Source organism: Ursus arctos, unplaced genomic scaffold (genome assembly GCF_023065955.2).
Source record: "Ursus arctos isolate Adak ecotype North America unplaced genomic scaffold, UrsArc2.0 scaffold_6, whole genome shotgun sequence".
NCBI classification, from domain to species: Eukaryota; Metazoa; Chordata; class Mammalia; order Carnivora; family Ursidae; genus Ursus; species Ursus arctos.
In genome coordinates this window covers 24,548,077-24,572,311 of record NW_026623078.1, presented here as the reverse complement: position 1 = coordinate 24,572,311, position 24,235 = coordinate 24,548,077, and the positions used below count along the sequence as shown (strand labels likewise).

At 35.3% G+C, this 24,235-nt stretch overlaps 1 protein-coding gene across 7 annotated transcripts in view; it reads right to left on the bottom strand.

Moving 5' to 3' along the window:
• CSPP1 (centrosome and spindle pole associated protein 1) overlaps positions 1-24,235 on the bottom strand; it is a 332,365-nt gene that overhangs the window by 231,437 nt on the left and 76,693 nt on the right. For all 7 annotated transcript variants that reach the window (XM_057308135.1, XM_057308136.1, XM_057308139.1 and 4 more), the window contains 2 exons: positions 10,407-10,536; positions 8,497-8,644 (listed from right to left, as the gene is read on the bottom strand). In XM_057308135.1, the coding sequence (XP_057164118.1) occupies positions 8,497-8,644; positions 10,407-10,536 (278 nt within the window). The remainder of the gene's footprint in view (positions 1-8,496; positions 8,645-10,406; positions 10,537-24,235) is intronic.

The following is a 24,235-nucleotide window of genomic DNA, read 5'->3' as shown; positions in this document are numbered from 1 at the left end:
GGGGATCCCTCTTACATTGTCGGTGGGAATGCAAGTTGGTACAGCCACTTTGGAAAACAGTGTGGAGGTCCCTTAAAAAGTTAAAAATTGAGCTACCCTATGATCCAGCAATTGCACTACTGGGTATTTACCCCAAAGATAAAGATATAGTGAAGAGAAGGGCCATATGCACCCCAATGTTCATAGCAGCATTGTCCACAGTAGCTAAATTGTGAAAGGAGCCGAGATGCCCTTCAACAGATGACTGGATTAAGAAGATGTGGTCCATATATACAATGGAATATTACTCAGCCATCAAAAGGAACGATTTCACAACATTTGCAGCAACTTGGACGGGACTGGAGGAGCTTATGCTAAGTGAAATAAGTCAAGCAGAGAAAGACAATTGTCATATGGTTTCACTCATTTATGGAACATAAGAAGTAGGAAGATCGGTAGGAGAAGAAAGGGAAGAAGGAAGAGGGGGTAAACAGAAAGGGGAATGAACCATGAGAGACTCTGGATTCTGGGAAACAAACTGAGGGCTTTAGAGGGGAGGGGGGTGGGGGATTGGGATAGGCCGGTGATGGGTATTAAGGAAGACACGTATTGCATGGTGCACTGGGTGTTATACGCAAGTAATGAATCATGGAACTTTACATCAAAAACTTGGGATGTACTGTATGGTGACTAACATAATAAAAAATTACTATTAAAAAATAATAATAAATAGTAATAAAATTGCTAGCTACAGAATAATTCTACAAAGAACAGAATAACAAAAGAAAATATTACAGATTAATGAATGTGAGAATAGTTCTACTCTCTGAACAATTTATCTGTCTAACCAGGACTAAATTATGTGATAGCTACAGGTAAACAATACTTAAATTTTTTTCACTCCTTATTTTATTATCCTTTTTTATAAACCTAAATACTTTGAAATTAAAGTTAATTTTTTTTTTAAAGATTTACTGATTTATTTATTTATTTTAGAGAGAGGGAAAGCAAGTGTGCATGTGCATGATCTGGGAGAGGGGCAGAGGGAGAGAGAGAAAGAGAGAAGCCGACTCCCATCTGAGCACAGAGCCCACCACGGGGCTCGATCCCACAACCCTGATATCATGATGAAGTTCGATCCCAAAACCCTGATATCATGACCTAAGCAGAAATCAAGAGTCAGACACTCAACTGACCAGCCACCCCAGTGCCCCGTAAAATTAATTTTATAAGTTAGTTGTTGTTTGATGGAAAATACCAAAACATTTTAAAGAAAATGGCTGAAAATATTTCTATAGGCCCAAGATTATTCAGCAATCATGACTGATACACAAACTCTTCTATAAGTCAATTCAGAGAGCAAAAGAAAATTTCCAATCCTAATTTGACTAATAACACATATTTCAAAATTAAAATATACATACTTACCTTATAAAGATCACAGTCTCTACAACAAATAAAAATCTAACTGGTGGTCCATAAAATAAATCTTATGAACTTAAAAATATTAAAATAACAAAAAGTATATTCTCTGAACAAAAGAGAACATACATTAGAAGTGAATAGAAGAAAGTTACCTGGAAAATACCCAAAAATATGGAAATTTCAAGAACTCATGTCTAAATAATTAATGGGTCGAAGAAAAATCACAAAATTAGAAAAACTGAATGAAAATGAAAACACCATACCAAATTTGTGCTACAGTTAAAGCAGTACTCAAAAGGAAATTTATAACATTTTTAAATGCATATATTAGGGGTGCCTGGGTGGTACAGCGGTTAAGCGTCTGCCTTCGGCTCAGGGCGTGATCCCGGCGTTCTGGGATCGAGCCCCACATCGGGCTCCTCCACTATGAGCCTGCTTCTTCCTCTCCCACTCCCCCTGCTTGTGTTCCCTCTCTCACTGGCTGTCTCTGTCTCTGTCAAATAAATAAATAAAATCTTTAAAAATAAAATAAAATGCATATATTAGAAAAGAAATCAAATCATAATCTAAGCTTGCACACTGAGAAAACAAAAAGAAAATTAAGTACAAAGCAAACTAAAAGAAGAAAACAGACAAGATGAGAGCAAAAATAAATGAAACATGAAGAGAAAAACAACAGAGAAAAATTAATGAAAAACCAGAACTGGTTCTATGAAAAGATAATAAAATGAATAAACCTCCAGCAAGACTGGCTAAGAAAAAAAGAATAAACAAATTACAAATATCAGGAATAAAAGAGAAACTATCACTGTAGATCCTATAGACAAACATTAAAGAATAAAATACCGTGAACAATTTTATGCCAATAAATTCAAGAACTTAGATAAAATGGATAAATTCCTTTAATGATTCAAACCACAAAAGTTCACACAAGAAGAAATAAACTGATGTCTTTATGTACTAAAGACATAAGGAAGAAGTAAAACTGTTTACAGATAATTCATGGTTTAAAAACTTTTCCAAAAGAAAATTTCCAGCCAGAATGGCTTCACTGGTAAATTCTAGCAACAAAAGAGGAAACTTTTACCAACTCATATCTGTAAAGCCAGCAACATCCTGATACCAAAACCAGACAACATTATAAGAAAAACAGACGAATATCACTTATGAGTCTAGATGCAAAGATCCCTAACTAAATACCAGCAAATCAAATCCTACAATAAAAAATAAGAAAAAAACAAAATATGACTAACTAGGGTTGATGCCAGGATGAAAGAGCAGCTCAATATTTTAAAAATTAGTCAATGTGGGGCGCCTCGGTGGCTCAGTTGGGTAAGTGTCTGCCTTCGGCTCAGGTCATGATCCCAGGGTCCTGGGATGGAGCCCTGAGTCGGGCTCCCTGCTCAGCAGGGAGTCTGCTTCTTCCTCCCCCTCTGCCTGCTGCACTGCCTACTTGTGCTCTCTCTAATAAATAAAATCTTTAAAAAAAAAATTAGTCAATGTAATTCACCATGTATCAATAGAGTAAGAAAGATGAAATTATCATTTCAAAAGATGTAGAAAAGCACTTGACAAAATTCAACATATACTCATGTGAAAAGTATGAGCAGGAATAGAAGAGAACATCCTAGACCTGATTAAAAAAAAAAAAAAAATCTACGAAAAACCTACAGCCAACATTACAATGAATGGTGAAAAGACTGAATGCTTTCCACCTAAAATCGGAAAAGACAAGACTATCTATTCTAATGATTTCTAAGCATTTTACTGGAATTCCAAACAAGTGCAAAACACAACCAAAATAACTAAAAGGCAATCAGACTGGAAAGGAAGAAGTAAAACTGTTTGCAGATAACATGATTGTCTACATTAAAAAATCCCAAAGAACCTACCAAAAAAAAAAAAAAAAACTACTAAAACTAGTGAGTTAAGCAAGAACATAGAAAAATCAACTATTTCCATACACTAGCAATGAAAAAATGGCTACAGAAATTTTTAAAAGTATCATTTACCATTTAAAATAGCATTAAAACACATGAAATACTTATGGATATAATTAACAAAATATATTACAGTATCCAAAAACTGCAAAATATTGCTAAAAGATGTTAACTAGGAGTAATAAGTAGATAAATATTCCACACTCATGGATCAAAAGACTTAATATAGTTAAGATGCTGGCTGTCCCAAACTGATCTTTTTGTAAATGCAATCCCAGTGAAAATCCCACCACACTTTTTTGCTGAGGTTGACAAACTGATAGTAAAATTTATATGAAAACGCAAGGGAGGGAGGTCGAGTAGAAAAAACAATCTTGAAAAAGAAGAACAAAGTTGGAAGACTCACACTTCTCAATTTCAAAACTTACTACAAAGCTACAGTAATCAAGAGAGTGTGGTATGGGCATAAGGACAAACCTCTAGATCAATAATAATAATAATAATAATAATAATAATAATCACAAATAATTTTATGGTCAATTGATTTTCAACAAGCGTATCGAGGCAATTCAATGTATAAAATGTTCTAAAATTGTGTGACTGTAGCACAACTCTGTGAATATACTAAAAACTGCTAAATTGTATATTTTATTTTCTTTAAAGATTTTTATTTATTTATTTGTCAGAGAGAAAGAGAGAGTACAAGTAGGGGGAGCGGCAAGCAGAGGGAGAAGCAGGCTCCCTGCCAAGCAAGGAGCCCAATATGGGACTCGATCACAGGACCCCAGTATCATGACCCAAGCTAAAGGCAGACGCTCAACCGACAGAGCCACCCAGGCATCCCTGAATTGTATATTTTCTTATTTTATTTTTTTTTAAGATTTTATTTATTTATTTGACAGAGAGAGACAGCCAGCTAGAGAGGGAACACAAGCAGGGGGAGTGGGAGAGGAAGAAGCAGGCTCCCAGCAGAGCAGGGAGCCCGATGTGGGGCTCGATCCCAGGACCCTGGGATCACGCCCTGAGCCGAAGGCAGACGCTTAACGACTGAGTCTCCCAGGCACCTCTGAATTGTATATTTTAAAGGGATAAATTGTGTGGCATGGGAAATGAGATCTCATTAAATTAAAATTTTAATTTCTCATTTGGGACACTGTACTAGGTCGTGGAAGATGTTAACATCATGGGAAGCTAGGTGAAGGGTACACTCTATATCTTTGCAACTCTTGTCTAAGTCTTGATTTATTTCAAAATAAAAAGTTTAAAAAAACACACACGGTGAGATATCCTACCTACTCAATAGAAAGGTTAAATACGAGGGCTGATGAGGATGTAAGGCAACCAGAAATCTTGTGCTTTGCTGATAAGAATGCAAAATGGCACAACCACTTTGGAAAATGGTCTAGCAGTTGTTTACAAAGTTCAATATACACTTACTTACTATACGTCCCAGGAATTCCATTCCTATACATTTACCCAAGAAAAATGAAAATTTACGTGCACATAAAGACCTGAAGGTAAATGTTTATAACAGCTTTATTTAGAACAGCCTTAAATTTTAAACAAGCTAAATATCCATCAACTGGTAAAAGGATAAACACTTATGGTACCTCCACATAGTAGAATCCTATTCAGTAATAAAAAGTAAACTATAGACATGTACAACAATATGGGTAAATCATTAAAACTAAGAAAAAAAAACACAAAAGGCAATACTATTGTGTCAGAACGCAGATCAGAGGTTAGCAAGGGTACAGTGTTGGACAAATTGGAAATGTTCTATATCTTGATTGTGGCATTGGCCGCTGGAATCAGCTGTCAAAACTCATTGAATAATAAACTTAAAAAAGGGTGAATTTTGTCATATGCAAATTGTGTCTCAATAATCAACATAAAAACAAACATAAATCTAAATGGGACAAATACAATACATAAAAGAAATACAAATACTTAATCAAATATATATGAAAAATGTTTAATCTCACTATTAATCAGTTAGAACTATGAAATACTTTTGCTATCTTTCAAATTGGTTAAGTATTTTTAAATTTTTATTGATTTTTTTTGGAGTAGTTTTTAAGAATTTTAACATATGATTGATTCATGTAACATCACCATCCCTATAATCATATTAAGAGTATACATGTATGTCCCCATTAGAAATGGGCTTCTTCACTTAGCATAATTTCTTTGAAGAGTCTTTCAAGTTATTATGTGCATCAATAGTTCATTCTTTTAGTTGCTAGATAGCAACCCATGGTATGAATGTACCACAGTCTGTTTATTCATTTACCCACTGAAAGTCATTAGAACATAGTTTTTTTTTTCAATGGAAACTTGAAAAAAGAACTTTAATGAATAAAGAGCTAAGAAAAGAAACATTTTAAGTGTCGTACAAATAATAAAAATGAGAGATATTTTAAAAGGGTTGATGCAAAAAAAAAGGGTTAATGCTTTTCCAGTTATATGGGTGATAGATTTTTTTTAAAAAGATTTTGTTTATTTATTTGACAGAGAGAGGGGCAGCTAGAGGGCAAACACAAGCAAGAGGAGTGGGAGAGGGAGAAGCAGGTTCCCCACTGAGCAAGGAGCACGATATGGGGCTCGATCCCAGGACCCTGGGATCATGATTTGAGCTGAAGGCAGACGCTTAACAACTGAGCCACCCAGGCACCCCTGGGGTAATAGATTTTAATATTTATTAATAACTACTTCCCCTTATGGAGATCATCCCTAGAGAGTAAGATAAGGATGAACATTATATTTCCTTAATTTCTTTGTAATAAAAGATCAAAGATAAAACTGGAGTAACTAGAAAAGCCAGCAATCAAATTAAAGTTGGCCAACAGAAAGCACAGAAGTTATATGATCTTAGTCATTACACGAAGTAAAGCAGAATACAGATCTTCACTACGTGTTTCAAATATAATAGAAAAATTACATTCTCCTCCTTCCCTCCCTCTCTAAAATAGATCAGTCACAAATAAACTGATACCCCTTAACAGTTGAGTTTACTTGCTTTGAAAATACCATTAAAAAAAGAGTTCCACTGTTTCTGATAAAATAGTATACTTTTCTATCACATGGCATGACTGTAGCATTAAATAAGCAAAGTAAATATTACTTACCACTAAAAATGAAAAACACAGAAAAGTTTGCTTCATTACTATTAAACCAAACAATTCTAAAACAGTATTTTATAATTCAATAACCCACATTTATCCTACTCCCTTCCACCAACTAAACACATACAGAACAACATAATTGTGTGAACTGGAAATAATCTTAGAGGCAAGCTTGAAAGTCCTAGGAAATTACTCTATTCCAGTGTTTACCAAAGTTTCAGTCATTTAAGCACCTCCTTCCTAGTAACTACTATGTTTCTATCAATTCACTATTTAAATTCACTGCAGCAAAGACTTAACTAGATGCTTATCAATCTCACATCCTCCTCCTAGGCACTATAATTAGGTCTCCTTATAATTAGGTTTGAATATTGGAGCAAAGACAAAGCAATATTCCCTCCACTTCTAGGCCAGAGCCCCCCACAAAACTCTCAACTCATTCTCCCACCACTGAACCCTTTACGGCTGCTAGAAGTGAAGGGTTTCAAAGTGGAGGAATGACACAAGAGAAGAGCCCTGGATTCCTCAGTCACCTCTTGGAGGAGAACCACCCAAACAGCATCAGAATGTGACGTAAGTGAGAAGTAACTTTTACTGCCTTAAACCTTAAGCCTCAAGCCTCTGATAATTAGGGGTGGGTTGTTAAAGCACTTTTTGTTAAATGCCTGAACTAATACCTGTACTTTAAAAGAAAATGTTATAGCACTATCCTTAAATGAAAAACTAGTGTTTTAACATATATTCAAATAAACAGTTAACTTTTAAAATAAAAAATATTTATCTATGTATCACTAAAATCACCTCATCTGTAAAAAGAGTAAGAGTTCCAGTCTTAAAAACCGTGAGCAAAGTATGAGGTGAAGACAGGAAAGGAACAAATCTTTTGGGAAGAAAAGAGTTATCTTAGTAATTTAAGTGGATCTCAAATACATCTTTTTAAAAAGCCATCTTTAACAAAGAAGCAAAAGCATAATATTAAAGAACTCCTAATAACTCAATATCCAGAAAGTATTCTGACTACATCCCTCAACTACCCCTATAATAATGTGTAATACCTGAAGAACAAAATGAAATCATTCTTATCATTTAATGGGTTTCTATTATTCATTTCTCATTTCTAATAAAAAAAAATTTTCAAAAACCTATCTTTGTCTATTTTTATTCTTATCTAAAAGCTAATCTTAAGAGACCATCCCAGTATATATATATCAAGTTTTATAAGACCTCTTTTTTTTCAAAGTGCTGGCTGTTGTAGTTTCTAGATCAAACTTTTTTTTTTTTTTTAAGAGAGGGAGAGAGAGCATGTGAAAGATAGGGAGCGCAGGGGGGTCAGGCAGAGGGAAAGGAAGAGAGAGAGAGAATCTTAAGCAGACTCCACACCCAGCAGAGCCCAGGGTAGGGCTCGATCTCACAAACCTGAGATCATGACCTAGCTGAAATCAAGAGTCAGATGCTTAACTGACTGAGAGACCCAGGCAACCCTCTAGATCAAACATTTTTGAGAGTACATAATTTATAGACAAATCAATATGATTCTGTAACCTGCCAGAAAGTTTCTGAGATCAGGTCTTTCTTTTTCAATGGCGTCCTTGCACTGTGCAGGTATATGGCACATATGAAATACTGCATCCCACAACTATTTCAGATCACTTATTTTAAATATGTCTTACTAGCTAAAAAAATTTTTTAATAAGAGTTTTGTTATTTTTACCAGAATGTTTTTTTAAAAATCTAACTACTAGTTTAGGTAAAAACCTGCCAACTAACATGAGCTTTCCTCTGCAATTGAATTATCATTAGAGGATGAAAAACATGTAACAAAATTAAATGAATAGTACTCCAAAGAAAAAAGACTTTCTAACCTGTTATTATATGTATTACAAAATATCTCTTTTGCATTGAGCTAGACAAAAAGAGACCTTGCCTTATAGGCTATGATTCCCACTTCTTCTACCCCCCCATTCTTTTAAAAATTTAAAAATAGTTCAGTTTCTTTTAAAAACAACAGATCAATGGAAATAACATACTTATCAGATTTCCTTTTGCATCTCTCAGAGGAGCACCACCTCCACCTTTCCCCCAGGGGTTGTAACTTCTCATTTCAGCTTCTAATTTAGCTTCATATTCTTCTTTTTCTTCACGTTCTCTCTTCCTTCTTTCTTCTCTTTCCCGAATCTTGGTAATATTAAGAAACATTAGTGCTGACAAGTATTCTGATACAAAAAGTTTAGTCTTAATATCAATTTTTATTTTTCTTATTAGAGAAAAAAACTGGAGTGGGTTTTTTTTGTTGTTGTTGTTTTTACAATCTGCTTCACTATAAAATTTGAAATCACAAATCTATGGAATACCCAATTTAAAAACACTTCCTTGGCTATAATAAATAGCTGTGGGTCGCTCACATCATTGCTACTAGAGTGCTTTCCAGCCATCGATGCCAGCTGGGACCAAACCAATTCTTCCTTCCCGCCAACTCCTACCTGAGCCACTCCTTCCCTAACCTCACCAGTTGCATGAGGACCAATAGTATCTCCCTACTTTCCTTTTCCATCTATCCTTTTACAGGACCTGGCCAGCCACAAACTACTCTCCTCATCTCACCAGACCTACTCTACCCTGGGCAAACTCCATTCCCAGAATTCAAGAGGTTGAAGGTTTAAAGCTATTTGGAGAATTCTGGGCTATTTAAGTACAACTTTATGAAAGCATACAGAACAGTCTTATCATCATCAAGTATAGTACAGGTTTGGTCTCTAGGAACATATGAATAGGCAATGAAAAAGTATCTACATTTTGGAAAGTTACTTTTAAAATCATAACCACATATACACACATAAAAATCATAACTAATGCATGGAAAATTTAAGCAACCATTCCATCAAGGCCAAGAAGGCATCACATACATGAAATAAAATTCTGGAGTTAGGAAATGTAGTTTTGTCAGCAGTGCTTTTAATATGCTCATTTGAAAACAGATATATAAATTCAATCTTTTATTTGTAGAAACCTACCATCCAAAAAATACAGTTGTAATTCTACAGTTTAAAAAAATCCATTTTCAAGGAGGTTGCCGATGTAAAAATTGAACAAAAAGAGCTTTAGAAGAAATCCAACTAGAATTTTATAGAAAAGTACTTCAGATGGACATATACCTACCCAGAGTCCCAGAATCCTCTCAGACAAATGGATACTCCCCAAAAAACCCCATACATTAAGTAAACTCTCTTTAAATATTACAAACTACAATAGAATCCATTATCCTCCTCCCTAAAAGTGTTCTACTTCTTTTTTCTCTTAGTTCATATTCACAGCCTCATTATTCATGTAGACAATATTCAGAATCATCTTCAAGCTCTCTGTTTTCTCACTCCCTATATTTAAGTCCTATCAATAAATCCCAGAGTTGTCTTCTAAATGTCCTCCTATCTTCCCCATCTGGTCAGGGCCTCATTACCTCCTGTCTGGACTGCCTCAATAGTCTACTGAAAGGTTTCTCTGCTACATCTCTTTACCAATCATATATATCACAACTACCCTCCTAAAACTTAAAGGTATTCATATCAACTATTCCTTTCACTTTCTGTCTTAAACTTTCTTCCCTTAGGCTCTTCATAACAGGATGAAAATGAAAATTCCTTATTAGTTAATCTTTCACAATCCAGCACAATCAACACTTCCCTGAATATGCCAGGAATTTAAAATCTATTCATTGTATAACATGCAGTTCAAGTATCAACAATACATGAAGCCCTCCTAACTGCTTCTTATCCTACGCTTCCAATAGCATTCTAATCTATCTGCATCAAAATTTATCATATTGAAATATAAATGACTGGTATTGTTATCTCCTCCACCAACCTGAGCTCAAAGGAACCACTGTGATAACAAAAAATGTTCAATACTGAATGAATGAATGAATGAATGAATGAATGAATACCTGTTGCTGCAAAGCTTCTTGGTAAGACTGAAGTGACTGTCTTGAAGGCTTTGGTTTATCTTCAAAAAACAATCCTGAATTTATTGCTCGATCACTTGTAATTTTCAGTTCATTCTGTCCAACCATATTCCTATATCAAGTACACAATAATTTTAATCCATCTATGACAAAGCAAGAATACAACACTATTCTGAAATAGCATAGCATTTAAGTAGATTTAAAAACACGGAAAAGTATTTCTCTGTAGGTCAAAGAGAAATCCTTAAGTAAATGTCCCCTTACTAAGCTCTCTCTACGGTCTCTGTTTCACAATTAATGGAACTTTCAAATTTATTAGATCTATTTCTTGCCCTACGTGGCAGATACATGCAGATAAAAACTTGGTGATAACACAACAAGCTGTATATATATATATGACTTATGTACTTTTCTGAATGAAGAGAAATAACAATATGGTAAAGTCTCCCAATATCATAACTAATAAGTTACTTAATAAATGTACTCTAATATAATGTAATAACTTCTTAGCCATTTCAAAAATAAAATTACAGTAAAAAGTCTGACTGTCCCAAATAAAACTCAAATTTTTGAAAAACTTGCAAGGAATCAAAAAAGGAAAAATTTAAAACATATTATGGTTATATAAATCACAAGCAAAAAAGTGCTATTTGTTTTAAATACAGGAATGCAGCCACTCTGAAGAAAGCAATACATTTAAAAATCTGAATTACAAAAGATAAACTCAAATATAAGTTTTATAATAGAACTATAATTATTAAAGAGACTACAAGAGGCTTCTCAAAACATCATCACTTCAAATAATGAGTTCCTTTTGTGTATTTAACTTATCCAATTTATTTACAATCTTTTTTTAGGATAAACAGATATGTTTATGTATACTGTCACCCTGGATCATGAGAGGATAAAGGGAAAGATGAGGATGGGGCGCCTGGGTGGCTCAGTTGATTAAATGTCCAACTCTTGATTTCGGCTCAGGTCATGATCTCAGGGTCATGAGACCAAGCCCTGAGCTAGGTGTGGAGTCTGCTGAAGATTCTTTCTCTCTCTCTCTCTCCCTCTCCACTTTCCCCCAAAAAAAATTTTAAAAAAGAAAAGGAAAGATGAGGAGAGCCAAAGCAAATGGTTCCTAAAAGATGTTAGACTTTTTCTTCTTTTAAAGGTTTTATTTATTTGTCGGCGGGGAGGAGCACAAAAACAAGGGGAGCAGCAGGCGGAGGAAGAAGTAGGCTCCCTGCTGAGCAAGGAGCCCGACGTGGGACTTGATCCCAAAACTCTGGGATCATGACCTGAGCCGAAGGCAGATGCTTAACCAACTGAGCCACCCAGGCATCCCTGTCAGACTTTATAAGAACAAGGGGGCTCTGCATGTGCAAATGAATAAAGAAGGTTGAAAGGACTTATTTAAGGCCAATCTCTCAAAACAAACTGGCTATAAATTCCAAAATCTAAAAGAACTTATCAAACTCAACACCCCCCCCCAAAGAAAACCAAAAAAAAAATCCAGTCAAGAAATGGGCAGAAGACATGAATAGACACTTCTCCAAAGAAGACATCCAAATGGCCAACAAACCCATGAAAAAATGCTCCACATCACGCAGCAGCAGAGAAATAGAAATCAAAACCACAAGGAGACACCACCTCACACCAGTCAGAATGGCTAAAATTAACAAGTCAGGAAACATCAGATGTTGGTGAGAATGTAGAGAAAGGGGAATGCAAACTGATACAGCCACTCCAGAAAACATTATGGAAGTTCCTCAAGAAGTTAAAAATAGAACTACCCTACGAGCCAGCAATTGCACTACTAGGTATTTATCCAGAGGATACAAACATGGTGACCCAAAGGGGCATCTGCACCCCAATGTTTATAGCAGCAATGTCCACAATAGCCAAACTATGGAAAGAGCCCAGATATTCATCAACAGAAGAATGGATAAAGAAAATGTGGTGTATACACATACGTGTACAAACACACACACACACACACACACACACACACACACACACACTGGAATATTGCTCAGCCATCAAAAAGAATGAAATCTTGCCATTTGCAATAATGTGGATGGGACTCGAGTGTATTATGTTAAGTAAAATAAGTCAGTCAGAGAAAGACAAATACCATATGCTCTCACTCATATATGGAATTTAAGAAACAAAACAAATGAACATAGGGGAAGGGAAGGAAAAATAAAATAAGAGGAAAACAGAGAGGGAGGCAAACCATAAGAGACTGTTAACCATAGGAAACAAATTGAGTGTTGCTGGAGGGGGGGTGGGTAGGCAGATGAAATAAATAGGTGACAGGCATTAAGGAGGCCACTTGATGTAATGAGCACTGAGGTGTTATATGCAACTGATGAATCACTAAATTCTACCCCTGGAACTACTAATACACCACATGTTAACTAAATTGAATTTAAATAAAAAAATTTAAAAAAAAAGAATTCATTCCTTTCTATGGCTGAATAGTATTTCATTTATATGGATGTAATGCATTTTGTTTATTCATTTATGGACATTTTAAATGTTCATACTTAGAAGTATTATGAATAACACTGTTAAGAAGATTCACATACAAGTCTTTGTGTATACATATATTTACATTCCTCTTAAATATATACCTCGGAGGACAATTCAAGTAATATCTGATAAGCATCTTGAACTTTTTAAGAAATTGCCCTTTCCTGCAACTGCTTTTTATATATTGATTTTGTATTCAGCAAAGCTAAGACTATTTAATATTTTATCAACATTCAAAAAATAGAAGAAAAAAACACATAAATTTACAGACACTTTTTTTCCTTTTTTCAATGAGTCATTATAGATTTCACTGATGATACTGATGGCTTAAGACTAGAAGAATCTCTAAAACCCTGCCCTGCTTACAAGACCTGGGATGGAAATTGTGCCAAAGATGGTTCTAAGTGTTGGGTGAAGTTGGAGCAGTGATTCCTGAGCAAATGAAGGCTCCTCTTCCTCTCTTCCTTCCTTTTTTTCCATCTTCCTCTGGTGATCCAGAGCTCTTACTACTTAGAAATCATCCAGACCATGAAGTGCACCATATAGATGACATAGTCAAATTTACTGACATACAAAAAATGAATGTGACAAAGTGGTTATTAAGGACAATGCCAATATCAAAACTGGAGAAGTGGATGATACTGTCAAAGTCACAGAAGATAATTTGGTCTTCAGTGTAGCCACAGATGCCCGTCAGTGTTATCTCCTAATCTTTGAGAAGGGAATCTGTGACATTTCCTTTGAGAATGAGATTAAAAACTATCTACTTTCATTGCAGAAACATATATATGTGTGTGTGTGTGTGTATACACAAAAGTTATGCACATAATATTTCAATAGATTTATACACCCTCTCTGAAACCTACACACTTCACGTTAAGAAATCACAAACATCCTATTCAGCTCTAAAGTTCTTTAATTTGGACCTGAGTAGCCCTGTTCAACAAAAAGACAGTACTTTGTATAGGTGGCAAACACTGGTTTACAAAATAAATATAACCTCTTCTGTTATCACAAATCATTACAGTGTAATTTTGTTAAGTTTTCTAAAGTGTGGCAAAGAGTTAAGGCTTTGAAGCCAGACAAAACTACTTTAGATTTCTACCTTAACTGCTTATTGACTGAGGACTTAGGGAAGTCACTTTATATAGCTGAGTTTCAATTTCTTCAGTTGCAGATATTGATAGATATAATGCTCATATATAATGACATGACAACAGCACACACTACTCAGTAAACTGAAATTGCTGCTATTATGACTATTATTGTTTTAGTAAATGTATACCCAATTTGGACAATTAAAATTCTAAGGACAAATCATCAATCAGTGAATACAGTTTTGGGGACTGAATGGCAGACTTACAAGCCCCTTTCCTATACCATTTTTATCTATGAATTAAGCTGTGTTAAAGAAATAAAACACTGGGAAGAAGACAGATCACATATACACCAAAAAAGTTAACAGATCACAGGTTCCTTCCACCTCTAATTAGGTTAAAATGCTTAGAAATAAATAAATACATTAAGAAATAGTTTGTAAGAAATAAAGGAGGTAATTCCACTATTTTACTGTTGTTATTATTACATCACAATTTTACACTTTGTAATGTGGCATTAAGAAAAACATAACAGAAAAAAGGACAACTTAAAAAACAACTACACTGGGGACAGGACTCACAACTAACAGTAAATGCGCATGAGGGATCCTACAGAGATGAGTGTTCTAAAACTGGGAAACAGATCAAGTGGGATTCATACCTGGGATGCAAGCGTGGTTCAATATTCGCAAATCAATCAGCGTGATACATCGTATCAACAAGGAAAGACTCACGAACCATATGATCCTCTCAATTGATGCCAAAAAAGCATTTGACAAAATACAGCATCCTTTCCTGATTAAAACCCTTCAGAGTGTAGGAATAGAGGATACATTTCTCAATCTCATAAAAGCCATCTATGAAAAGCCTACTGCAAATATTATTCTCAATGGGGAAAAGCTGGAAGCCTTTCCCTTAAGATCAGGAATTCGACAAGGATGCCCACTCTCGCCACTATTATTCAACATAGTACTAGAAGCCCTTGCAACAGCAATCAGACAACAAAAAGGGATCAAAGGTATTCAAATCGGCAAAGAAGAAGTCAAAATGTCTCTCTTCGCAGATGACATGATACTCTATATGGAAAACCCAAAAGAAGCCACTCCCAAACTATTAGAAGTTATAGAGCAATTCAGTAATGTGGCAGATACAAAATCAATGCTCAGAATCAGTTGCATTTCTATACACGAATAACGAGACCGAAGAAAGAGAAATTAGGGAATCCATCCCATTTACAATAGCACCAGAAACCATACGTTACCTTGGAATTAACTTAACTAGAGACGTAAAGGACCTATATTCTAGAAACTATAAATCACTCTTGAAAGACATTGAGGAAGACATAAAAAGATGGAAAGATATTCCATGCTCATAGATCGGAAGAATTAACATAGTTAAAATGTCCATGCTACCCAGAGCAATCTACACTTTAAATGCTATCCCGATCAAAATACCAAGGACATTTTTCAAAGAACTGGAACAAATAATCCTTAAATTTGTATGGAAACAGAAAAGGCCCCGAATCTCCAAGGAACTGTTGAAAAGGAAAAACAAAGCTGGGGGCATCACAATGCCGGATTTCGAGCTGTACTACAAAGCTGTGATCACAAAGACAGCATGGTACTGGCACAAAAACAGACACATAGACCAATGGAACAGAATAGAGAACCCAGAAATGGACACTCGGCTCTTTGGGCAACTAATATTTGATAAAGCAGGAAAAAGCATCCGGTGGGAAAAAGACAGTCTCTTCAATAAATGGTGCTGGGAAAATTGGACAGCTACATGCAAAAGAATGAAACTTGACCACTCTCTCACACCATACACAAAAATAAACTCCAAATGGATGAAAGACCTCGATGTGAGACAGGAATCCATCAAAATCCTAGAGGAGAACATAGGCAGTAACCTCTACGACATCGGCCAAAGCAACCTTTTTCATGACACATCCCCAAAGGCAAGAGAAACAAAAGATAAAATGAACTTATGGGACTTCATCAAAATAAAAAGCTTCTGCACAGCCAAGGAAACAGTCAAAAAAACTAAGAGGCAGCCCACGGAATGGGAGAAGATATTTGCAAATGACACTACAGATAAAGGACTGGTATCCAAGATCTACAAAGAACTTCTCAAACTCAATACCCGAGAAACAAATAAACAAATCAAAAAATGGGCAGAAGATATGAAAAGACACTTTTCCAATGAAGACATACAAATGGCTAACAGACACATGAAAAAATGTTCAAAATCATTAGCCATCAGGGAAATTCAAATCAAAACCACACTGAGATACCACCTTACGCCAGTTAGAATGGCAAAAATAGACAAGGCAAGAGACAACAATTGTTGGAGAGGATGTGGAGAAAGGGGATCCCTCCTACATTGTTGGTGGGAATGCAAGTTGGTACAGCCACTGTGGAAAACAGTGTGGAGGTCCCTTAAAAAGTTAAAAATTGAGCTACCCTATGATCCAGCCATTGCACTACTGGGTGTTTACCCCAAAGATACAGACGTAGTGAAGAGAAAGGCCATATGCACCTCAATGTTCATAGCAGCAATGTCCACAATAGCTAAATCGTGGAAGGAGCCGAGATGCCCTTCAACAGATGACTGGATTAAGAAGTTGTGGTCCATATATACAATGGAATATTACTCAGCTATCAGAAAGAACGAGTTCTCAACATTTGCTGCAAAATGGACGGCACTGGAGGAGATAATGCTAAGTGAAATAAGTCAAGCAGAGAAAGACAACTATCATATGATTTCTCTCATCTATGGAACATAAGAACTAGGATGATCAGTAAGGGAAGAAAGGGATAAAGAAAGGGGGGTAATCAGAAGGGGGAATGAAGCATGAGAGACTATGGACTATGAGAAACAAACTGAGGGCCTCAGAGGGGAGGGGGGTGGGGGAATGGGACAGACCAGTGATGGGTAGTAAGGAGGGCACGTATTGCATGGTGCACTGGGTGTTATACGCAACTAATGAATCATCGAGCCTTACATCAGAAACCAGGGATGTACTGTATGGTGACTAACATAATATAATAAAAAATCATTAAAAAAAATAAAATAAATAAAAATAAATAAAAATAAAACTGGGAAACACTTCCACAATGGCAAAGTAGGGACCTCCGAAAATCTGCTAGTTCATTTAAGTATTGAAAACACCGTTAAAAATTGCCGAAATCAACTTTTTTATAATTCTGAAAATTAATGAAGGGCTTGAAACAATCCAAGAAGAGTTTTAAAGAATTAAAAAATAAATTAAAAAAATAAATAAAAAATAAAAACTTTCATTAAGGGGCGCCTGGGTGGCGCAGTCGTTAAGTGTCTGCCTTCGGCTCAGGGCGTGATCCCAGCGTTCTGGGATCAAGCCCCACATCAGGCTCCTCCACTAGGAGCCTGCTTCTTCCTCTCCCACTCCGCCTGCTTGTGTTCCCTCTCTCACTGGCTGTCTCTCTCTGTCAAATGAATAAATAAAATCTTTAAAAAAAAAAAAAAACTTTCATTAAGAACAATAATCTTTATGAAATGTGAACCTGTCCCTTCCCATTCAACTTCTGCCTAGCTCTACTGAAACCTTAAAATCCAACAGCCTGCCACAAATGGCAGCTGTAAAAACCAGCAGCCCACTGCCACTGGAACTGTAGAGTTTGGAGTTCCCCAAGCAGCCAATCTCTAGGAAAATGTCACTTTTGACCTATCTGGCAGCTCCCTGGAAAAGCTCCATTCTTAAAGCCTGCCTTCATTTAACACATACTTAGAGCTTGCTCAATATAAATATTCTCAACATGCAGTGTTTGTAGAAAACAATCAGCAACAATTGTTCAACATTACAGTTATTTGTGGCAGCGAAACCACTGGGGCAAACAAAAGCCTGACACCCCCCCAAAAAAAAATCAGAAGAAAAATCACGGAAAAACATATCCATAGGGGCTTGAAAAACTAACATATTCCTGTGAATCTAGATAGCCACATGCATATGCAGAGTTACACAGATATCCAGAAAAGCTGTGAGAACACCCTGATCTCTCACTTCTGGCTGGTATTGAGGCTCTGTGCTAGAAGGAAGTAAAGGCTAAAGCAGAGATGAAAACTGCTGGAGTACTGTACTGAACATTCCCCAACACAAACACAAAACACTCAGAGATCAAAAACAACTGAAAAGAGAAACAGACAAATCAAAAATAATATAGACTTTAATACTTCACTTCTAATAATAGGACAACTGAACAACTGAACAGAAGATCAACAAGGAAATACAGAAAATAAACAATACTACAAGCCAACTAGATCTAAGACACATTGATGGAATGATCCACTCAACAACAGGACAATGTACAGTCTTCTCAAGTATATACAGAATTCTCCAGCACAGACCATATGTTAGGTCATAAAACAAGCCTCATTAAATTTAAAAGGACTAAAATCATACAAAGTATTTTCTCCAACTGCAAAAGAATTATACTAGAAATGAATAAGAAAAGAAAATTTGAGAAATTCACAATTGTGTGGAAATTAAACACACTCTAAAGTAACCAACAGATCAATGAAGACATCAAAAGAGAAACTGAAAAATACTTTGAGATGAATGAAAATAAAGAGACAACATACAAAATGTCAGGGATGCAGCTAAAATAGTACTCAGAGGAGAATTTATAGTTATAAATACAAATATTAAAAGAGAAGACACCAAATCAATAACCTAACCTCCCACATTCAAAAACTAGAAAATTTAAGAGCAAATTGAACACAAAGTAAGCAAAATGAACAAAACAAAAAAGATCAGAGCAGAAATAAATGAAATGGAAATTAGAAGCATAAGAGAGAAAATCAGCTAAATCAATAGTTAATTCTTTAAAAAGATCAACAAAACTGACATGGTTTAGCTAGAATGACCCCCCCCCAAAAAAAGGACTAAATATTGAAATCAGGAATAAAAGAAGGAATATCACTATTGACCTTATAAAAATTAGACTGTAAGGGAATACTATGAACAATACAATGCCAACAAATTAGATCATCTTGATGACATAGGTAAATTCCTAGAAAGATACAAACTACCAAAACAGACACAAGAAAAAATTTTAAATAAACTAATGGCAAGACACTGAATCAGTAATTTAAAAAACTACCCACAAAGGAAAGACAAGAGCCAACTAATTTCCTGGTTAATTCTACTACAATGAAAGAACTAGCAACAGTCTTTCACAAACTCCAAAGTAACAGAAAATGGAGGAACACTTCCAACTAATTCTATTAGGCTATTACTATTCTGATACCACAATCAGACATGAAGGGGCACCTGGGTGGCTCAGTCAGTTGGAGCGTCCAACTCGGGCTTCAGCTCAGGTCGTGATCTCAGAATTGTGGGATCAGGCCCCCCATGGGGCTCCACATTGAGCTCACAGTCTGCTTAACATTCTTTCCCCCTCGTCCCTCTCCCTCCCCTCACTCATGCTCTCTCTCAAATAAATAAAATCTTAAAAAAAAAAATCAGACATAAAAACAAAACCAAAGACTAATATCACTCATAGAGGCAAAAATCCTCAACAAAAAAATTAGCAAACTGAATAATCCAGCAACACATAATAAGGATTATACTTCATGACCAAGTGGGATTCATCACAGGAATTCAAGGTTGATTTATTATCTGAACTTATCAATATAATACACCATATTAACAGAAAAAAGAACAAAAACCTCTGAAGCATCTCAATAAATGCAGAAAAAGCATCCAGCAAAATTTAACTTCTAATTTAGAAATATGTTGAAATATGTGAAAATGCTGAACACAACAATCAACAAAGAACAGAAGGAAACTTCCTCAAGCTGATAAAGGCAATTACAAAAAAACTATTACTAGCATCACACTTAATGGTTATAAATGCCTTCCACTTAAGATCATAACAAGATAAACATATCCACTCTCATAATATCTATTCAACACTGTACTGCAAGTTCTAAGCAAGACAACTAAGGAAGAAAAAGAAATAAAAGGCATAAGATTGTAAAGGAAGAAATAAAATTATCCTCATTTACTGACGACATAATCATGCATACAGAGAATGCTAAGAAATCCACTAAAAACTGTTAAAAATAAGAGTTCAGCAAAGTTGCAGGATACAAGATCATAAAGAAATTGTATGTAGAAATTGTATTTCTACAAACTAGCATGAATAAGACGGAAATGAAATCAAGAGAACAATTCCATTCATAATACCAAAGAGTATTTAAATACTTTGGAATAAATTAAACAGAAGTTAAATAAGTTACAAAATTTTTAAATTTTTTAAATTTTTTAAATTTCTTTTGGAAGAAATTTAAAAACCCCAAATAATTTTAAAGACGTTCCACATTCACGGATTGGAGACTTAATATTATTAAGATATAAGACTAAACCATAAAGAAACAGAAAGTCTGGAAAGACCTATTAACTAGTAAGGAAACTGAATCACTAATCAAAAATTTCCTGACAGAGTAAAGCTATGGCCCTGACAGCTTCAATGGTAAATTCTACCAAACACTTAAAGAAAAACTAACACCAATCCTCCTCAAACTTTTCCAAAAACTTGAAGAGGAGGGAAGACATCCTAACATGCTGGGAAGCCATTACACTGATCTCCAAACCAGACAAAAGATGCTACAAGAAAACTACAGACCAATATTCCTTGTAACCACTAACATAAAAATTCTCAACAAAATACTAGCAAGCCAAATTCAAAGGCCTATTAAAAGAATTAAACACCATGGTGAAGGGGGGATTTATTTCTATAAATAGAAATAAAAGGACACTACCTCAACATAATAAATGCCATATTTGAGACTGAAAGCTTTTCTTCTAAGATCAGGAAGAAGGCAAAAATACCCACTTTCACTACTTTTACTGAACATAGTACAGGAAGTTCTAGCCAGAGCAATTAGGATAGCAAAATAAGTAAAAGGCATCCAAATTGGAATGTAAGAAGTAAATTTCTGTTCGTTGATGATATAATCTTACATACAGAAAATTCTAAAGATTCCACACACAAAAAATACCTGTTATTGAAACAAATTCAGCAATGCCAAGATACAAAGGTAACACACAAAAATCAGCTGCATGTCTATACACAATGAACAATCTGAAAAGGAAATTACAAAAACAATTCCATTTATAATACCATCAAACACAACAGAATAATTAGAAATTAAGTTAACTACAGTGGTGAAAGATTTGTACATACACTGGAAACTATAAAACATTGCTGAAAAAAATTAAAGAGACAATAAATGGAAAGGTACCCCATGTATGGATTAGAAGGCTTAATATTGCTAAGATGTCAATACTACCCAAAGTGATGTGCAGATTCAATGCAAGCCTTAGCTAAATCTCAATGATATTTTTTGCAGAAATAGAAAAACCCTTACTAATTTTTTTTTCTCAAGGGACCCCAAATAGTCAAAAAATTTTGAAGAAGAACGAGCTACAGGACTCACACTTCCTGATTTTAAAACTTACCACAAAGCTACAGTAATCAAAACAACATGGTAATGGCATATAGACAGACATATAAAACAAATGAATAGAGCTCAGAACTAAATGCATGCATGTAAAGTAAAATAATTTCTGCAAGGGTGCCATGACCATACAATAGAAAAGGACAGTATTTTCAACAAATGATGCTAAGAAAATGATATCCACATGCGAAGAGTGAAGCTGGACCCTTAATAACATTTCATACCAACGTTAACTCAAAATGAATCAAAATCCTCAATGTAGGGGCGCCTGGGTGGCACAGCGGTTAAGCGTCTGCCTTCGGCTCAGGGTGTGATCCCGGCGTGATGGGATCGAGCCCCACATCAGGCTCTTCTGCTATGAGCCTGCTTCTTCCTCTCCCACTCCCCCTGCTTGTGTTCCCTCTCTCACTGGCTGTCTCTATCTCTGTCGAATAAATAAATAAAATCTTTAAAAAAAAAAAAAATCCTCAATGTAAGACCAAAAACTATAGAACTCTTAGAAGAAAACACACGGCAAAAGCTTCACGGTATTGGATTTTGCAATAATTTCTTGGATGGACACTAAAGACATAGTCAAAAAAGAAAAAAATAGGCAAATTAAACTTCATGAAGATTAAAAATTTGTGTGCACCTATTGCGTTGCTAGATACTATCAACAGAGTAAAAAGGCAACACAAAGAACGGGGGAAAATATCTGCAAATAATTTATCTGATAAGGAACTAATATCCACAATATATAGAGAACTCCTAAAATTCATCAACCAAAAAAACAAACCACCCAATTAAAAAATGAACTAAGGATTTGAATAGACATTTCTCCAAAGACAGACAAATGGTCAATAAGCACATGAAACTTCAGTTGACATTAGTAATTGTAAGGAAATGCAAATCAAAATCACAATGAGATAACAATTCATATCCATTAGGATGGCTATTATCAAATAAAACAAAAATAACAAGTGTTGGTGAGGAGGTGGAGGAATTGGAACCCTCATGTACAGTTGATGGAAATGAAAAATAGTACTGCTGCAGCGGAATACAGTATGGTGGTTACCTGATAGGTAATTATCATATGATCCAGCAATTCCACTTCTGGGTATACACTTTAAAGAACCGAAAGCAGAGTCTAGAAGAGAAACTTGTATACCCATGTTCACAGCTGCATATTCGCAACAAAAAACACGCAAGCAACCGAAGTGCCCATTGATGAATGGATAAGCATACATACTCTATAATCAAGTATTATTCAGCCTTATAAAGGAAGGAAATTCTAACTTATGCCACAACATGGGTTAACCCTGAAACATTATGGTAAGTAAAACAAGCCAGACACAAAAAGATGAGTAACATATGATTTGACTTCTATGAGGTATCTAAAGTAGCTGAAATGATAGAGACAGAAAGGGGCAGGAGGAGGGGGAAGAGGGAGATGTTGTTTAATAAGTACAGATTCAGTTGTACAAGATGAAAAGAGTTCTAGGAACAGGTGGTGGTGATGGTTGCACAGCAACATGAATGTACTTAATACCATTGAACTACACACTTAAAATGCCCAAAATGGTAAATTTTATGTTGTGTGTATGTTACCACAATAAAGAAATTGGAAAAAATTCAGATGATAATCCTAAACAGGTCTACAGATTCCATATGTCTACCAAAAATCTCAACAGACTTTTTGCATAAATTGACAAGCTTATCCTAAAATTCACATTGAATGCAAAGAACCTGCAACAGACAAAGTAATCCTGGAAAAGAAAAACAAATTTGGAGAACTCACACTTCCCCAGTTTCAAAACTTACTACAGCACTACAATAATCAGTGCTCCTGGCATAAGGATAGACACACAGATCAATGGAATAGAATACAGAATCCCAGAAACAGAGTCACATAAATATGTCCAGTGGATTTTGACAAAGATGCAAAAGCAATTCAATAGAGGAAAAGTAATCTTGTTAACAAATGATGCTGGGTACCACTAGACACCCACAGGCAAACAACAACAACAACAACAAAAAACCTTCAATCTAAGCCTCACATCTTACCTAAAAATTAACTCAAAATGGATCATGGACTTAAATGAAAACCTATAAAACTTTTAAGGGAAGTAAAAAACCAGCGAAAATCTTTGGGATCTAGGCCTAGAAAAAGAACACCAGATTTGACACTGAAAATATGATTCATAAAAGGAAAAACTGATAAATTGGGCTTGATCAAAATTTAAAACTTTTGCTTATGCAACACCCTACTCAAAGGATGGAGACAAGCTTTAGACTGACAGAAAATATTTGCACACCATATATCTGACAAAGAACTAGTATTTAGGATATATCAAGAACCCTCAAAAACTCAATAGTTATAAAAAAAAAAAAAACCCTCTAATTTAAAATGTGTAAAAAACAGGGTTCCTGGCTGGCTCAGTCAGTATAGCATGCAACTTCTTGATCTCAGGGTTGTGAATTCAAGCCCCACCTTGGACATAGAGACTACTTAAAAAAATAAGTAAAATAAAATGTGTAAAAAAACATCAAGAGACATTTCATCAAATATATACAGATGGCAAATAAATACATGAAAAGATGTTAAGCATCATCACTATTAGGGAAATGTAAATGAAAACCCCATTGACTGGGGCGCCTGGGTGGCTCAGCCATTAAGCATCTGCCTTCAGCTCCGGTTATGATCCCAGG